General features: G+C 36.6%; 1 protein-coding gene across 2 annotated transcripts in view; it reads left to right on the top strand.

Annotated features, from left to right (window-relative positions):
* The window catches only part of EML6 (echinoderm microtubule associated protein like 6), a 118,513-nt gene that overhangs the window by 45,361 nt on the left and 53,882 nt on the right, over positions 1 to 19,270 (top strand). Inside the window, exons 5-9 of one of the 2 annotated variants that reach the window (XM_021389482.1) lie at positions 1,341 to 1,526; positions 3,218 to 3,353; positions 7,588 to 7,789; positions 14,215 to 14,352; positions 16,536 to 16,792. In XM_021389482.1, coding sequence (XP_021245157.1) covers positions 1,341 to 1,526; positions 3,218 to 3,353; positions 7,588 to 7,789; positions 14,215 to 14,352; positions 16,536 to 16,792 — 919 coding nt within the window. Of the gene's footprint in view, positions 1 to 1,340; positions 1,527 to 3,217; positions 3,354 to 7,587; positions 7,790 to 8,942; positions 9,074 to 14,214; positions 14,353 to 16,535; positions 16,793 to 19,270 lie in introns of those variants that run through there. The other variant, XM_021389484.1, reaches the window with a different exon arrangement.

The raw sequence follows: 19,270 nt of genomic DNA, 5'->3' as shown, positions 1-19,270 counted from the left end.
AAGAAAAAAAAAGGAAAAAAAAGAAAGAGGGAGTGGGGGAGTGAGTTGGAATGCTTTCTGATTAGATATTCCCCTTCAGTGATTCTCAAGCAACAATCTACGTAGTTGTCAGTCATTATGTCTGTGGAAATACGATAATTAATTTGCGGAAAAGGAAAAGAACAGCTCTAAAGCAATTGTAGCACTTAGAGAATAGGGACTAGTAGTTAGGAGTAATGCTGTTTCTTCCTTTAGCATTTCAATTCTATTGGGTCTACTGGGTAAGCAACAATTAAAAGCTGTGGTAAGCCTTAGCAGCTAAGCCTTCCATGCTCTACCCATTTCTAATGCTGTCCTGCACTCTTGCCCTCCTACAGCTGCCCAGAAGTGGGGAAAGTATCTGTTTTACTCCGAGTATGAAAGCTCCAGGGGAAATATTCCCACTGCCTTATCATGAATTGACTTATGTTAAGAGGCAGTGGGAAAAATAATTGAATTAGAAATAGAGAAAGATTTGAAATAAAAATCCTTCTTGCAAAGATCTTCTGGAGTTCAGCTTTATGGGAAATTTATGGGAGCAAGAGGAAGAAAAAGACCTAAAAATTGTGTTTACAACCACAAAAACGATGTAGGCATTTGAAGTGAGATAGGCGTTATGCTCCTATGTCGGACACCTCGGTATTCCTGTCCAGTCTCTCAAAGTATCTCCTTATTGTGAAATGAACCACTGAACATAAACGACCGTTTCTGCACGTGCTGCCAGGCCTGAGTATTTCAGTCCTTCTCGTACACACCTATTTGTAATCCACTTTACTGTCCCCAGGAAGTCTGATCCTTGAGCAGGAGGTGAGTGCACACTAACTATTCTCTCTCCTTGATACAAATTATGTCTGTTCAGAAAAAAAATTACGCTCAATACTGATTCCAAAAGAAAAAAGTACAGTTCCATGATTCTATGATTCTTCTAGCCAAGCCCTAAGGATGGCTTTCTACTATGTTTGTATTCTCTTGCTCCTTTTCCTTAGTTAAGCTTTGCACAGCCTTTCTGTGTCTGTGTAAAAGTGAAGAAAGTCACTATTCCACACCTAGGAAATCCTATTACTTCATACTCTGTGCAAGTTCAGTTTCATGTACAGGCATCTGCAGTTCTCCATCGAACATCTGGAAGTGTAGTTTTGACGTGCATATTCCTTCATTGGTATAGGGCAGAAATGTTTACTCAGCTCATCCAGAAGCTTAACTATTTTATTACTTCACAACACCGTTGACACTGTTTTGTACGGATGTACGTCTGTAAGAGCTGCACGTTAATATGAAAAAAAATGCAGAAATTCTTCCTAATAATTCCATTTACATTTCAGTTTTGGACACTGTGTGGAAATGCACTGACAGCAAAAAGAGGAATATTTGGCAAAACAGGGGATCTGCAAACTATCCTTTGTTTAGCATGTGCAAAAGAAGACATCACGTACTCTGGTGCTTTAAATGGAGACATCTATGTTTGGAAAGGGCTAAACTTAGTTCGCACAATTCAAGGAGCACATAGTGTAAGTTGTATTTTTATGTCAATTTCTGAAATGACTTGTTCATTGGCTCAAAAACCTTCTTGAAGATCTTTTGTTTCAGATCAGAAGAATGTTGAAGACAGTTCATCGGTTAAGATCTTATCTCTAATTTTGTACTTTATGTTTTGTCAACAGATGCTAGCTGCTGAACTGGTATTGACAGAACAGATATTGTTAGCACAGATTTAACCAAGCAGACTAAATCTAAAGTAAAGTTTCTAAACCTAAAGTTTCACAGATTATAGCTTCAGGTATGATCAATTTAAATAAAAATATTTTGTAACCAAAGGATCTTATTTAAAATTAATTTTACCAGTGTCCAAGATTGATTCTTCGTAGAAGCCTCGATGTGGAGTAGACCTGTTTAATCTGTGAGTGCACTCTGACTGTATTCCAGAGACAGTTTACTCCCTTCATAATAACACCCCCTAATATGGAGCCCTTAAAATTACGGAGAGAGAAGGGAATGTATAGGTTTGTGCTGGATTTCTAACCACTCAAACTAACACCAAAATTATATGTCTGTTTTGTTGCTGCACTAAAGGCACAGTAGGATTTCCATGTCTGCAAACAGGTGTTGTTTTTTTAATCTCCCCAAAGTCATTATATTGGCAGTGCATCAAGATTTGTAGCAACTCTTCTAATTAGGTACAAGTGTCCAGTAGAGTAATTGTTATTTATAGGAGTAATCCCTAATTTGTGAAAGCAGTCTGACTGAAGTCAGTGAGACTTCCTACCTGCAGAACTACCATGTAATTGCCAGGTTGTGATTGTGCACAACTGCAATAATGTGGAAATCTCTGAGGTAAACAGTAACTCCCTGTAGTACACTTCCTTAAGATTATATATGGATTCACTGGAAAAAAAATTTCTATCTCTTTCTGTACAATATGTTCTGTTTTATTCTTATATATGATGGAGTTTCTCCGTGGCTAATTTATATTCTCCTGCCCATTTTGTAACCGCTATGCAATTAATTATTAGAAATATTAATTAATTAAGACATTGAATAAGGCCACTTTGAAATCAGAGGTTTTCTCTCTCAGTGTATTAATTTCCATAGTGTTGAACTTGTCTTTTAACTGAGAGGTCTTCCTCATAATAACATACTGATTCAGCATGCGTTCCATGAGCTTTACCAAAGTAGTGTAGCACAGACATCAATAATGAGGCGTCTTCAAAAATGAAGAAATTCAATCTGTAATTGAACCTTTTCTTTCAACAAAGAGAATGAATTGACAGTCTTTCAGTTCCTGTTAGGTTCCAAATGATGTCTGCACTGAATTCATGAAAGAATGTCTCTATCATCTCCACACCTGTAAGAATATTTGTATTGCTTGTTTGCTTGTTTTTCTTTATTATCAGTAACTCTATTTTAAGTGTTCTATTATTTGCTTAATAGTTCCTGTGATATTAACTAATCCAAATTTAAAGTTCTGCCAGTGGACTGTCTCACTATTATTTGCATGAAATCTTTCTACATAAATCACTTGAGGTGAGAGCACTTGAAATAAAAGTATACCTCTGTGTTTGCTGGCTTGCTTTCTGGATGGACAACACTATGCTGCCTAGCAGTTTCTAGCTTTTCTCAAGAGTCTTTTCAAAAACATTTGCTTTGTGTGTTTAAATCAGTTGTAACGGACTTTAAAACTTGTTACACTATTGGTTAACAGGCTGGAATTTTTAGTATGTATGCTTGCGAGGAAGGTTTTGCCACTGGAGGGAGAGATGGTTGCATTCGGTTATGGGACACTGATTTCAAACCAATTACTAAAATTGATCTCAGAGAGACCGAGCAAGGATACAAAGGTAATGAGCTATTACTTCACTGGTTTTTCATACATCTAAATAATTGTGACGCAATTGCATTTGAAGCATTAACGTCTCTGCATACTGCTGATTTTTTTCTTAGTAACTGTATTTACTTGTAAGGCCTGTGTTCCCTTTTTACTGAAAACGATGCTGCCATATGAAATTTTCCATGCTTCGTTATGTAAATAGAGGGATGCTTAGAATTACTGCTCCCCATAATGCGAATATGAGAAAATAAGTGAAAACTAATGAATGACAAGGACAGGTGAATTAAGCTAGTCAATCTTTAATTTATTACTTGCCAATTCATTTAATTATTTGAGATTTTTGGAACCTGGTATTAAAAGATGCTGAGCATTTCAGTACTCCACTTAGGTTCATTTGGAATGGTACCACTTGGCATATTTAATATAGAGGTTATTAAATTTTTGACCATCATGTTTATTGAAGCTAGTCATGCTTCCTATGAATCATCTCTTTACTTTGATTAGATTTTCAGTTTGCTTACAATCTCTATAGATTACAGTGCATGATTTATCAAGAACTCGATCTTTTGGGAATTCTGCAACATCCATTTAGATTGAGAAGACAGCAGCCTGGTTGCTGGCCTCAAGTGAACTTCTGGCAGGCAGCTCTGTAATAGTTAACTTATGGTTTTAGACAATTTTCATATTTAATTACCTTTGGAACACATAGAAGGCAACTAAGAAGGACAACATTTTTTCCTCAGTTATGTATGTTTTGGCCTGTGACAAGCTTGTTGTGTTTATTTTTTCAACTTACTTAAACCAGATAGGCTGATGATTCTAGTTCTTGTAAAACACAATATCGAGGCTCACCCAACAAGCAGACCACCACGAACACTCAATGAACGCTGCTCCACCAGTTTGTCTTACTTGTAGATGTGTGGTGCAGTCAGCACACCTGAGGGACAGGATGCCATCCAGAGAGATCCAGACAGGCTCAAGCAGTGGGCCCAGGAGAACCTCATGAGGTTCAACAAATCCAGGTGCAAGGTCTGCTCCTGGGTCATGGCAACTCCCACTGCCAGTACAAGCTGGGGGACAAAAGGTTAGAGCACAACCCTGCTAAAAAGAACTTGTGGTTACTGGTGGATGGCAGCTGAACATGAGCCAGCACTGTGCCTTCACAGCCCAGGAAGCCAGCTGTATCCTGGGCTGTATCAAAAGCAGCATGGCCAGCAGGTGATGGACCTGCTAGAGTGAGTTCAGAGAAGGACCACAAAAATGATCCCAGGGGTGGAACACCTCCCCTACAAGGACAGCCTGAGAGAGTTGGGTCTGTTCCATCTGGAGAAGGGAAGGCTCCGGAGAGAGTGGCCTTTCAGTATCTAGAGGGGGACTATAAGAAAGAAAAGGACAGACTCTTTAGCATGGTCTGTTGTGACAGGACAAGGGGAAATGGTTTCAAACTAAAACAGGGGAGAAGTTTTTTCCAGTAGAGGTGGGGAGGCACAGGAACAGGTTGCCTAGAGATGTTGTGGATGCCCCATCTCTGCAGAAGCTCGTGATCAGGCTGGACGGGGCTCTGAGCAACCTGTCTGTCTGTAAATGTCCCTGTTCACTTCAGGGGAGTTGGACTTGGTGGCCTTTGAGGGTCTCTTCCAATAAAACAGCTGACTTCAGTTACTTTTAGTTAACTGTAGTTAACAAAACTTCCGTGGAAAATTTTAATTTCAAAATAGTACCGTATTACAAATCTGTAAATATTCACAAAAGTGCTCTAATCCTAGCACATTGTCTGCAGAAAGCATCTGAAAGCAGCTAGCTGCCCTTCTACATGTTACCTGCAAAGGGATTTTGCTCTTGATGGAAGCTAAGTTCAATCAGGGAAGAAGTTAGTAAAGGAAAATTCCCATTAGACATTCTATTGAATGATTCTAAATTGATGCCATTATTTCTGCTATCTCCTGAATGTTAGAGGGGACAGGATTCTTAGATGAGAGCTGCTAAGCAGAGCCAGGCACCACAACAGCAGCTATGTGCCTGATAGACCATCAGTAGAGGATTTTATTATATTCCTGCATGGCAAAAGTGATAAAAATACGCAGTTTTAGAAAGTGAATTGAGTTCTATTTGTATATATTTTATATAAATTATAACTTTAAAAAATCAATAACTGATTTCTTTAAAACATTGTCTAAATCTTGTCTTGAAAGTATTTAAGTCTTTCTGGTTTAGGTTTGTTTGTCAAAACAATGTCTGCATTAATGGCAAGAAACTGACTCAAGCAAGTCTGGAAGATTTTGCAGAGCTTAGCCAACAATGGTGTGCCCATGAGCATCATCAATTAGACAGAGTAAAAAAATGCTATGATTTGTATGTGAAGTGCTGTTTGACTTCTGGCTGCTGTAACTATAAAAAAACAGGTCCTTAGGGATGGCTGCAGGTCATAAAACCCAAGCATGTGCTTACATCCTTGTCAACATCTTTTGTCTTTTTCCTTTTCTCTGGGCTTTCTTCTTGTTCATTCAGTGTGATACAAATCATCCCTGCTATATTTCTGTTATCCCTCTGTACTTTTCTGCTGTTTCTGTCCCGTGTGCCATCCACTGATGATCACTTCTATTTAGTTCTTGCTACTAAGACTGTGACAATTTTGTTTCATTTTCAGTTATCACAGTGGCTAGTTTAAGTGTATATGTAGCTTGAAGCAATAGTGGTAGACTAATTGCTTACCCATGACCTTCTGTTCCCTTTTTTCTGTTTCGAAAGCTGTTTGCAAAGACATCAGCGATTGAACTTAAAACTCCTTTCTCGGGTGGTAGAAAGATTTTTGTTCTGCATATCCTCATTCATTGTTCATCCTGCACTGGCATGTACTAAATACGTTAAAGTAAGATGTATCGCCAGTAATTATCTGATCAAAGACTTGGCATTTATTTATTAGATGCAGGTGTATATCAGTAAAAATTCTGATAATGGATGATCTCTCCTTATCTGCAGAAAAAATTACCTTTCCCACATCAAAAGATGTAATGAGTGTTCTAAAACTTAGCACCAATTTTCCACTTAACCTCTGAATTTTAATCCTTGTGTGGCATTTGCTGTTTATCAAGAGGACTTGAGTCAAAAGTTCATTAGAAATTCTCAAAATTAAAAGGTACTGGAGCTGGACAAGAGAATAAACAAAGGTTAATTTACCTTTCTAAAAAGATGACACAAAATGCTTGGAGTATATTTTATTTATATGACTGGTGGTTAATTGCATTGTGTATTCTGTTCCAAAAGATATTAAAATTGGGATGTGTTTGACCTTGACTACATGGCGAATGAATTTTTAATTCATTCACATCTCATACAATGTAGACCCATTATCAAAACCTCAAAATTTCACATTTTCATGTTATTCATTGAACAGAAGATACAAGCCCTGCAGGCGGTCAACCAGAGAGTGCTATCAATTCATTCATCTTTTGGTTAAAGCATTCAGCTAGGGTAACAAAACCAAATTCAGTCTTAGAGCCACTGAACTGCTTTACTTTCTGAGTGTTCTTCCTAAATGTTTATGACCGGATTTCCCTACTTTAAAAGATGTTTTTGAATACGAAATGCTAGTTTTCAAATGCAGTCACCTATGTTGAGGCAGTCAGTGCTATAATTCATTGCTCAGCCTGATAAGAGGATATTTTAAAGCTTGTGGTTAGAAAAATTCTAGCTGCAAGGTTATGGATTTTGTGGAAGAAGATCAAGCTCTCAAAAATGTATGAAAAGCAATATTCTAATTTTTTTTTTTTGTAATAAATAATCAGTTTGGATAAAAGCAGAGATAGGTGATGACTTCTTATTTAAGATCACCACTAAAATTTTATTCACTGTTTTAGTTAGATATGCAAAAATGTAAAGTACAGGAAAAATAATAAATAAAGCTTCAGAAGCAGGAATCTTGCCTATTCTAAAATTTTTATCTTTAAATCATGCCTTTTTTTTTTTAAAGTAGATGTAAGCAAAGCATAAGAGCTTAATCCCTTGACTAACTGACAGCAGGGATGTTAGACACAGCATTTTCCCAGATTTGAACTCTCTCTTTTTCTGTCTAATGGAGATAACTTAATAGAACTATTTTGAGATTTAAACAACTGTGATATAAGGCTTGTTTTGAAAACATGATGGTTGTTACAAATTAACTCTTGAATACTTAGCGATCTTCACTGTACTATCATTTTGTCTTGTCATTGCCATTAATCTAAAATTATTCTGTCCCCTGTCAGGTTTGTCCATCCGAAGTGTCTGCTGGAAAGCGGACAGACTTTTAGCAGGGACGCAGGACAGTGAGATATTTGAGGTGCTAGTAAGAGAAAGAGATAAACCCATGCTGATTATGCAGGGTCATTGTGAAGGGGAGCTCTGGGCCTTGGCGGTCCATCCAAAGAAGCCTTTAGCAGTCACAGGCAGCGATGATCGATCTGTACGGTAAGGCTAGATCTTGTTTATCTTTTACATATTTAATCATGTACATTTCACTTTTAATTTTTTAACCAGTTTCGATTTGACAGATTTGTAAATGATTTATTTTTTGGCTGTATGTTAAGAGTCCCTTAAGACAGCATTCCCCTCCCTCCGTCCACTTTCTTTTTCCTTAGCAGCTTTTCTTTCTCTTTTCAGTCCTCATTATGTGGGCTCCACACATTGTGTAATCAGAATTTGTGTTCAAATACTTAGGTTTAGGACGTGCTGGAGTACTCTGCTTTAATACTTACTACTGTTCTGAACAACAGTTTTAATTCTGAATCTGATGGTGACCTCCTGCTTCTCATCAATTAGTACCATGCAGAAATCAGAAATCCTGAACACCTTTGACTGAATTTTTACACAGCAGGTGTCTGAGTCAGCCATGAGTGTTTACAAAATTTTATCTAAACCCAATTAAATTAAAATCCCAGAAAATGAGACTGGTTTACCCTAGTGAAAAACATCTTTCAGGTGTTTACTTGTAGCAGATGCACCTCAAGTCTTGATAGCAGTGATTTGAAACTTTGTACACATATTTGTGGAGGTTTTGGTAAAGTCAAGGATGTTTCTTTTCTTCTCTCTGTTGAGTCTGACCATTTGAGAAGCTGTTGAAAAACCTAACCTTTATTGTAAGCTTAGTAAAGCTTACAATAAAGCATGGAGGTTAAGCTAAAATGCTGACTGCACTGATAGCAATCCCAAACCCACACAGCTGTTTTCTGTTAACTGGACATGAACGGTACCCATTGTGACTGATTGCTTACCTGAGATTAAAGAGATTCAGCACAACTTTTCTCAGCCTTCTGTTTTCCATACAGGGAAAGATACCTATTGAGGCTAGGTTGACTTTTGGGAAACCAGACTTTATTATGGTGGTTTCCTGAGACTTTCCTCAGATCGTTGTTCTCTCTGAGCCTGAAGCCCTACAGTGCACACAGTACAGTTCATAACATCGTGGTTTCCCAACCTCTGGTTTTCCAAGGGTTTCTCCTGACCCTCCTGTCCTAATCTCTAACCTTTCCATTCTCCAACCCTACACCAAATAGGTAATAACTGACTTTCATCTTACATAGATAATTTGGTCACATATTTTCAGATCAACCCTTGGATGTTACCAAACAGATTTTCGGTACCAGTGGGTTCTACCATTTGGACTTGTTTCAGTTTCCTGTCATACAGAGAGCTTCAAATTTATGCTCGTTCAAATTTCCCATTATGGATTCACCTTTGCCGTGAAGCTTGATGGTCAGTGGGAGTTTTTTTTCCTTTTCTTTCTACATTTTAACTTGTTCTGGCTTCCTCTTCCTGCCATTCCTCATCTCTTTCTAATCAATTTTGAAACTAATGAAACTCCAGGTAGTCTCTACAATCACATTATCTGCACGTTTCCTACACATTAGTATTATTTCTTTCAGTTTGTAAAATGCAGGAATGGTCTCTTCTGCTTGGGATTTTCTGCACAGTTTTATGGGCAAGCAAAAATTGACAGTGCCTGCATTCTGGTGGAATGTGAGCCCATTCCCAAACAAGAGCTGCAGTGCTGAGATCAGTGTAGTGCTTATCTCAAGCTAATAAGCCATGCTAAGATTTTGGACTTATTATCTTGGACTCATCTCTTGACTTACCTTGGTCATACCACTCTGATTTGGATCTGGATAACGTGTCACAGTGTGCATGGGACAAACTTGTATCCATCTATGAAAGGCTTTTAAAGCATGTTCTCTGTGCACAGAAAGCCTTGTTGAGTGGTGCTCTTGTGATTACTATTGCTGGTGTAGTTGTTGTTAGATTACTGATGCCTTTGAACATCACCATTCTTGAAATGTGCATTTATTAACATTGCAGGTAGTCTTCTGCACTTCTGTAAACTCATTTAGCTGCTTAGGCACTAGAGAATGTGGGATTTGAATTCTAGCTCAGACAGTGATATTTTTTTTAGTATGCTAATGCCTCATGTGGAGAATTCCAAAGAAATATGTAAATTCTTGTATGTATTTAGTGACATAAAACATGCACAAAATGATTTTTCCAATTTTTTTTCATTAATATTTTTTAATCTGCAGGCTTAGGCCAATTGCATGGTCTTAGCCACAAATAAAAAATAAAAAAAATTAATAGTTATGGAACTGAAAGATAATTCTGCTGGTAAAAAGATTTTCCACAATGGAAGGAGATTATCAGTCCCAAACAAGAAAAAACAATTGTGGTAGGGAAATTAAGCACCTTGTGTTTACCTAGAAACTTTGTGCATTCCTAACAATATCTGATGAGTTTTAGTAATGATTTTGCATTGACAGGAGTGTTTCTATATTGCCATTTCCTTTATTGGACAATTTTCTTATTAGTTGAATAGAATACAAATCTAAATTGTTTTACAGAGGTTTTACAAATAAAATTATCTAGTGGTCTAGATTATGTTGTCACGTCTGAGTGATGTGTTTAAATGAAAAAGACCCCTGCATGGTGAAGAGGAATTTCTCTAGGTTTTCCCTAGCACAGCTGAGAGAAGACTGGCCAAATACCGGATTCCTGCACTTTAGGCTTCAAAGTCCCATCAACTAGGAATGCAGCTTGCTGCGTGTTTCTTACAGCAGGCACCAGGAAAAAGCATCAGCCTCATCTGAATACTAATGGAGGCGTAAAGAATGATTTATTACAGTTGTTCAGTGCAATTAATACATGTCTTTTTATAACACAGCAGACAGTATAATGCCTGGCTGCAGGACCACAATTAGTTGATGTTCTGGCAGAACATCTCCGCTCTGCTGGCTGTCTTTCTTGAATGATCTCTTCCTGCATTTGTTGAAAGATTGATGTAGGGTCTTATTTTTATACAAATTATTTTGAATGTATATGTCTCTGTTTTATTTATTTATTTATTTATTAGTGCAGTGTCATTCTGCCAGTGAATGAAACAAGCCACCATTAAAGTTTCTGCCATCAGTACTGGCTGTTTCTGCAGACAGAGTGGTTGCTAGGAGGCCTCTTGAGAGGCTGCAATCAGTATGTGCACAAATAAATAATAAACTGATATGTCAGGTATGTGACAGAAGATACTGGGATGTTTACTAATAAAGTATTTCATGAGCCTATTTGAGCTTTTAAAACTCAGACGTTTAAACAAATGCATAGGAAAGTTGCTGAGGAATGGTGAAAACACATCTTTGACTTCTTGGAAAATAGAAGCAGCTTTTATACCAAAGTAGTTTATTTATTTAGCTCTTTCAAAAACAATATGCAGAAGCATTTTGCCAGAAAAGATTATCTTCCTTATTTATATCAGCAAAGCTAGGCTTTTCATCTCTGAGTTGTGCATACAAATGCTTGCAAGTGTACAGAATTATTATTTTGATTAGAAATGAAAAGGTGATATCTGGAATTGTTCTTACATTTAAATTTGGGGTTTTGATTGCTTATTGTTAAGAAGATTGAATTATTCTTCTTGCACTGCTATCTATTGCAATGATGCTCCTAATGTAAGTGGTTCATGTGGAAGCAAGTTTTGGAGGCAAACTGTCCTGGTGTTTCTTTTGCAATCTTTACTATTTCTTACTGGTTCTGGTTCTCCCTTGCATGGCTCCTAAGAATCTTGCATCTGATTCCTACTTCTGCTTCGTCTTTGAAAACAGTTCTAGCATTCCACATCTGTTTTTCACCAGGAACCTCTACTTGCTGTTCTTTCACGGAGACACCTTTTCAAGTTTTTTCTCATCCTTGAATTCTCTGAGACTAAGAGGGAACCAGCACCATTCAGGGACGTTAATTCTAGACTTACCCTCACAACATTAGCTTGATAAGTCCCAAATTGTTTCTGATTGGAAAGAAATGCTGAGTTGACAGGATACAATCCTTGCTCAATACAGGCAGTCAAATGCTATATTTCTCCTACAAAATTTATCAAACTCAATCTCTTTTCTCTCCTTTTAGTCATACTTCAAGGCTGCATCTAAATGCTACTTCTGGGGTGATCATAAACTTCCTTCTTTTCAGACTGTATTCATGTTCTCTTTATCCTATTTGTTCTAGTGCCAACATGGTCCTTCAACATAAATTTTTCTCCTTCCTTGACGTTTATCCCACTGATGCATTTTTGGAAGCAACACTATCCCTTCCCAGCCTTTGTTTCACCAAGGTATAAAAGTTAAACTCTTTTAGTCTTCCTCAGTGTGTTATGGTCTAGATTCTCTTTGATCATTCTAGTAATCCTTCACTGCATCTGTTCCTGTTTTTATTCAAAGTTCTTGGAAGACTTTGTAAAGAACATGCTGGATGAAGTGACTATGTGTTGTGTGCCATTGTTTTTGTGTACCTCCTGGATTAGCACCTAGGATATATTTTAGGATCAAGTTTCCTTTTCCCTGTCTGTAACTCACTCATGGATCATAGTCATTCTGTAAGTGAAAGAAAAGTGTGAGATCTTACTTCTTTTTGCTAGTTCCACTTCTGTTTCAAGCTTACCACACAATTTTAGAGAATAAAACTCTGAAAGTATGGGTTTTGGTTAAGTTTCATTCCATATCTGTTTCATCATCAAGAATCCTGTTTCTACCAATATGATAAATCCATCTCTGGGTTCACAGCGCCTCCCAGTTTATTGTCCGTAGCAAATTTCATTAGCATTCTCAACTTTTATGTCAATGTCTTTAGAGAAAATATTGAATGTTACTATTCCAAAGCTTGAAATCTCAGTAGAATCTTCCATCCAGCTAATGGTTTCTTTCTGTAAAGCTTGCATAAAACTTTATCCAGTACTGTGTACAGCTCTTGTGTAAGTTATCATTTTCTTGAGTTTGGCCAATAATTCAAATATTTTACTCAATATTTCATAAATCTTTACAAAATATATTAGATCTATGACACTGTCCTCAAAATACTGGTATTTCTAACTGGTATTTCTGGGTGCTGCTGACTTAGTTTATCTACTGCAAGAGGTCTTTTATGCATTTTCTTCCACATTTTATTATTCTTTAATTTTTTTTTTCCTAAATCTTAAATCTCAGAATACTGAGATCTGATGAACTAGGTTGTAGTGACCTAGGAAACTCCCTCCATTCCTTCCTAAAATATATCTAACAGTGTTTGTGTTTCCCCATCTTCCAGAATAACATATTTATTGATTCCTTTTATTTAAAGTATTGCAAATGAGCAAATCAGCTTGCAGAATTGTTTACTACATGGATTGAAAGTAATGTCTCCTATTTATTTTCGTGGAAACTACAACAGCTACGAAGAGCACAATAGCACTATTTGATTGAGCAAAATCTTAGCTACAGGACTCTATTTTTCAACATAATCACCGCCATTAGCTATGCATTTTCGCCATCAGATAACGTGAGACTGCACGCCACGCTTCTGCATGGCAGTCCAGAACATGGCTTGTTTTTCATGTTGCTGTCGCCACTGCTGAAATGCACCATCCACCATGGTGCTGACATCCACTGTTTGGTCTCCATAAGCGTTCAGCGAGCATCAATGAAGGTCAGTGGGTGTGGTTTTTTTCTGCATGGAGGAATTCAATTCCACACCTTTGCTTCATATGCGCTTCCATGTCAGACACCATTTTGTCACACAGCCCCTCTGCTGCCATCTGTTGCACAGCAGCAAAATGTCACAGAAATTGGCAGAAACCTCTACTGCCATACCACCAACATCTGCCTCTGACGTTGTGCGCCAACATAATAAAATAGGAGGTATTACTTTCTGAGCAGCCCTCTTAGTTTACTCAGTGTTAAAGAAGAAACGTTTCCCCATGACTGGAATGTTTATGCTATGAGTATTACTTTGACTTCCACCAAAAAATTTCACCCTATTGACTCCATCTGTCCACAGAAAATTGCATTTTTGTTATTATTCAGCCAGGGGAATTCTATTAGATAATTACAGTCTGGAGATAATACAAAATGCTTATGTCATTTAGCTTGAAGCTCTCCCTTCCCCTGTTTGCTCTTCAACTGTCGCAGATGTGTTCAGTTCTGAGCTACCATCTCCACTAGAACTGGGGGTAGTAAAGACTCCTTTATTTTGAAAGAAATTTGAACCTGGGATTTCATTTGATGTGAAAGAGATTTAGTGCTACTGTCAGAAAATTCTGTCTCCACATATTGAATCAGGCACTCAGGGTACACCATCTTTCTCCTCCAAATTTGATAAGCAGTTTTGAGATTTTAAGAACTACTTATCTGTGAGTCTGTTGGCTCAAGTCAGTGAACATATCTCTGTTCCAGAGTTGGAAAGGAGCTCAGTGCATTATAAAATCTTAACATAAGGCGTGCATGCAAATGGGGCCTTACCAATTCAGTTAGACCTTTCATTTTCACTCTTGATAATATTGAAATCTTGCGGAATTAGAAAAAAGCTGCTACTGTTTTCAATTTCCTTTGATGCAGATTATGGAGTCTTGCTGACCATGCCTTGATAGCTCGTTGTAATATGGAAGAAGCAGTGCGGAGTGTGTCTTTCAGTCCTGATGGATCACAGTTAGCACTTGGTATGAAAGATGGCTCCTTCATTGTTCTTAGAGTAAGGTAAGATGAGAAAGTCTTGTATTAAAGTATCGTCTTAGGTTTTATTTTTTTGTTTTTCTGAGTAACTCAAAACAATTTTACAAAGTCTTTTATTCCTATTCATCAGAATATAGAACAAAAGAGAGTAAAAATTGAGCATATCCATCCATATTACTTGCTGTAGTTTGGCAGTGAGAAGCAAACCTATGCTTTATTCAAGTCATCAGATCAGCTCACAGAAACAAGATTGATAAAGTTTACTTATTCTGAAATGATGCAGATATTTAGCAAAATGTGCGTAAAAGTGATAACAGTTTTGAGAGGAATCTTGTTGATCATATTTCTGTCGCATACAAGAGTAAGCAGTATCAAAATAATCAGTGTTTGAGCATTGGCTAACCATATGCAAATTCCCCATTTTTTAATAGATGACAAGCGTGTTTTGCATGAATGCATCTTATCCAGTAGGCATTTTCTGTCTGGAGTAATATATGGAAGACACATAAAGACAGATAAAACATGAAATTGGCAGTGGAGTGAAGTATCTAGCCAACAAAAATACTCTGATTTCCTAACACCATAAGCTATTCTAATTGATACTTGGGAGAGTTTACTACTTCCTTAACATTACTCCATTTTTTTTTAGTAAGTTTTTGTAAATTTAAAAAGCCAATTTAAAAAACGTTGAACTACTAGCTTATAAGAGGGAAAAGCCTGGAATTCATGGAAGATTTTTGTTTTGAATCGTGTATGCTCAGTAATTTTTCTGATATTCTTCTGAGTTCTTGTCCATGAAGGATCCTTCTCAGTAGCAATGTTTACCACTGTATATTGCAGGCTTTCAGTAAGAAGGTAGAGCTAACAGATTTTGTTTGTTTGTTTGTTTGTTTTTGTTTTGGTCAGAACATATTTAAAAGCAAAAAATGGTTGTGAGAAAATAAGAATTTTTCCAGCTAAGTTTCTACTGTCATTGGCATTTTGGAGCTCCATCATTTAAAAAGAAATTTCTAAAAAAAAAAAAAAAAACCCACCAAACATCAGTTTTTTTGAAGAATTCTGATCATCTGTAATATTAACCTTTCAATTCATAGCAGTCTCCCATGAACTGTCTGTCAGTTATGGGTGATTCTGCATTTACAGTTCTATGAATCTGCATTTTTAAGAAACATAACAAAATCCGCTGTTTTTCAAATGGATTTGAGCCTTTTCATAAGTTTGATGCTTCTAGCAGGAATTGATTGAGGCAGAAATCAGGAAAAATGTTTAAGAAGATGAAAATGGAAGGTAACTGACGCATGACATTTGGAGTAGACTATTCCTCAAAAAAATTGCCTTACAACCCAAATGTGTGATCTGGTATGATTTATCTTTGTAAATCCAAAATTAATGGCAATAGGACTTGGTTCATCATTCAGACAACTTAGGGAAAGATATTTTTTCAGTTAAGTTCTAATTCATTCCTCATATCCAAAGAGTTTGGGAAGCCTCCTTGCAAAAATTTTGTCTGCTTTCACAAGAATTGCAGTTTGGGGTTTCTTATAGGGTTTCTATTTCCATAGAAAATGGGTTTATATCAAATATAATTTGGATAGGGAAGAATTTTTCAGAAGATGAGACTGTATAGCTTTCTTGATTAAAAAAATAAATTAATAATTGTTATTTTTTCAAAGACTCATGCAAGGTATTATCACTTGTCTGTTTTTTAGGGGTGTTGGCTCCCCAAATACTGTAGCTAGCTGGTCATAGCATAGGGGAGTAATCATATCTAGCTTTACCATTTTAATTCATAGCTGCTGATCTAAAAAGTGTTTGTCTGTCTCCCCAAAAGAGTCAATGTGGAGAAACAGATATCTCCCAAAGACCATTCTAATATGTTCTTGTGAGGTATGATAATCACTCCTTAATGGAAGTCTCTTTCAACTTACTACATAAAAAAAAAAAGTTTAGCGTAGACTAGACAGCTAACTATTTCACAGTTAAAATTAGGAGAGTGGAATGAAGAGTGTTGCTGACAGGTAAAGTTGTTTCTATTTTTCACTTTACAGGTGTGCTTATAGCCCATGAAAGCACTAGGAGCTTATTTTGTGAAATCTATTTTTGTTGTACGAGGTATTCTGTGCATCTATCTCCATACTTGTCTTAAATATTTATAGATTGCCTGTTCAAAAGTTTATAGTTCACATTTTCACTATTGGTTCTTGCAGAGACATGACAGAGGTAGTTCATATTAAAGACCGAAAAGAAGTAATCCATGAAATGAAGTTTTCGCCCGATGGCTCTTACCTTGCTGTGGGTTCTAATGATGGCCCTGTGGATATCTATGCAGTTGCTCAGCGGTACAAAAAAATAGGAGAATGCAACAAATCTTCCAGTTTCATTACTCATATTGACTGGTCTGTGGATAGTAAATACTTGCAAACCAATGATGGTGCGGGAGAGAGACTGTTCTACAAGATGCCATGTAAGTTTACAAGTATGAACATATGGAATGAACCAATAAACTTCTGTGTTGATCTGAAGTAAACAATACAAATATCATATGTATAGTGCATTTGCAAGCAGATTTTTGTGACTGGAACTTACAGAATACTACAGCTCATTTTTTAAGCCCTATTCTCACCGTATACCCACCTTCAGCTTTGTATAAGTAAAAGCTGTCTCTCCATTTCTGTTTTCACAAATTGTATGCATTTATATAGCAAACTTTTACAGATTGACTCACTTAAGAACTAAATTTTGTTTCACAGGTAACTACTGAAGCACTTCATTCCCTGTTGCATTTCCTTCATGATGAATGATTACAGTATTAGTGATTAGAACGTTTTAAAGAATTTAAGAAGTAAAAATAGAAGAACCGTTTTCAGTGTTGAAGTTTGTTAGTAGAAACAATGTTCACACTGCTAAACTCTGGCAGAGTAATGGAATACCCCAACAGCCCTTACCCACGCATGGATCATACCAGGGAGCATGCGACAGAGATCCAGAACGCTGCTGGTAACAGCTGTGACTGAAGTAGCACAGCCCTATCTGCAGGAGGTGATTCAGAAGAGTTTAAATAAATAAAAGATGCCACAGCGTGTTATCATCCGTGTTACATCAATACTTTTTCTGTTACTGCAATAAAGCTCAGTATCGTAAGAAATACTAACAGTTGGCGATGGCAGTTCAAAATGGGCTTGGAATGAAAGTAGAAAATTCACGTTCACTAATGGGGCAAGATTTATATTCACATCACCAAAGTAAACAAATTAATTTGTACTAAATGTATAGTTATCTTTTTGACATTTTGTTAGGGACCTGAGCTGCATTAATGAATATGCCCTGACATTATCCTTACAATCAAGCTTGTCACCTCTGAGGATGCTTGTCCTGTAAAAATATTTTTAATTCATCCATTAGGGTGTAATTGATTTATTCTTACTTGTAATTGAAAGTGCTTTGGGATATTTGGAAGAAATTGTCGGAGAACAGAAGAGAACTGAAGGAGAAAGATTTTGTTTTCATTTGAGCTAGTATGGCAACCATCTTAATGTGGGGAATCTGGGTTGTATTTTTGCCTCTTTGAAAGGCAGCTGCTCTTGGCTCCAAGCAAATACTCAGTTTCAGTCAAAATCTGAATTTCCACTGACCTGGAGGGAAATATCTTTATCAAAAGTAATGTAAGAGTGGTTTAAGCCTTGTTTAATTGTATTTACAGTGATAATTTCTATGTGAACAGTTCGAGTTCAGTGGAATTCACTTAAAGTTTCCCAACTCATATCCTCCCTTTACTTTCTTCTCTTTAACACACATGAATAAATGCAGGATACACGGACTTTAAGAAATGATGATGGTTTTGATAGCTAATAATGAGTAGTGCATAGATAAACCCCCAGGCATATCAAATTAATCCAATCCATCACATATTTGGGATGAGTCTCTTTAGCTTTAGGTTAAAAAGCCTGGGATAGTCTAACCAAGAAATCTTCTGGGCTGTGCAGTTCTGATAGCTTTGTATCATTCTAGGATGAAAGTTAAAGATGCTCTCTATATTTAGCAGTTATGAAAACAAACCAAAAAAATACAATTAATTAATTTCAGATATTGCCTGTAAATTTTCTTAGGCCTAGCTATTTAAACTAGATTCATGCTGACCAAGTTCACCTGACCAAGTTCAAATTTCACCATAGTTCAGTTAAATTTTGAAATGAGATGTCAGTTTCTTTTCAGTTGACATCTCTTGAAATGCTTAAAATGTGTCTCTATGTTCAATTACGTTTGTCCCATAGAACTGCTAAATTGATAGTTCCAACTTTTTTCATAATGTTTTTCTTGAAAAGTCTTTTGTTTTAAACACAATACTATGGTCAGTTTCTGTTCTTTGTTCCTGATCTATTGATACTAAGAATAATATTTTTGTCACAATGCAAATTGTGTACATGAAATGTTCATCCCCAGTTAGGTTCATTTTCCTAGCACACACAAAACACAAAAAATATACACTTACACAAATAACACTCAGATCAATCACGAAGTCAGACCACATCCAATAAATTTTAAAGCAGTCTCTGTAAATGAAAAGTACCACAGAATGATTCACTGAGTAAATATACGAAGTGCAGTGTCTTTGTATGATTAAGACAAACAATCACTACATAGCTTGCACACGTACCTTTATTTTAAAATTTGTGTTATTGATCTCATAGAACTTGAAAATGCTCTAGGAACACATACACATGCTTTTTATTCAAGGCATTTCTCTGGTAGCAGTGATGTGGGATGATTACATTTTTACACTTCTGTATGTTTTTAACATGTTTGTGTGCAGCTGCATTAGAATTTGTAAGATACGCGATGTCCTCATGTGCCACAAATGCAAGACTATACTTTTTTAAAGAAAACTGTGAGTCTTTTCCATTTATTAAGGTTAAAATACTAATCCCAAGAGAACATAGAGGTA

Source organism: Numida meleagris, chromosome 3, assembly GCF_002078875.1.
Source record: "Numida meleagris isolate 19003 breed g44 Domestic line chromosome 3, NumMel1.0, whole genome shotgun sequence".
In the NCBI taxonomy this organism is placed as follows: Eukaryota; Metazoa; Chordata; class Aves; order Galliformes; family Numididae; genus Numida; species Numida meleagris.
This window is presented reverse-complemented; position numbering and strand designations above follow the sequence as displayed.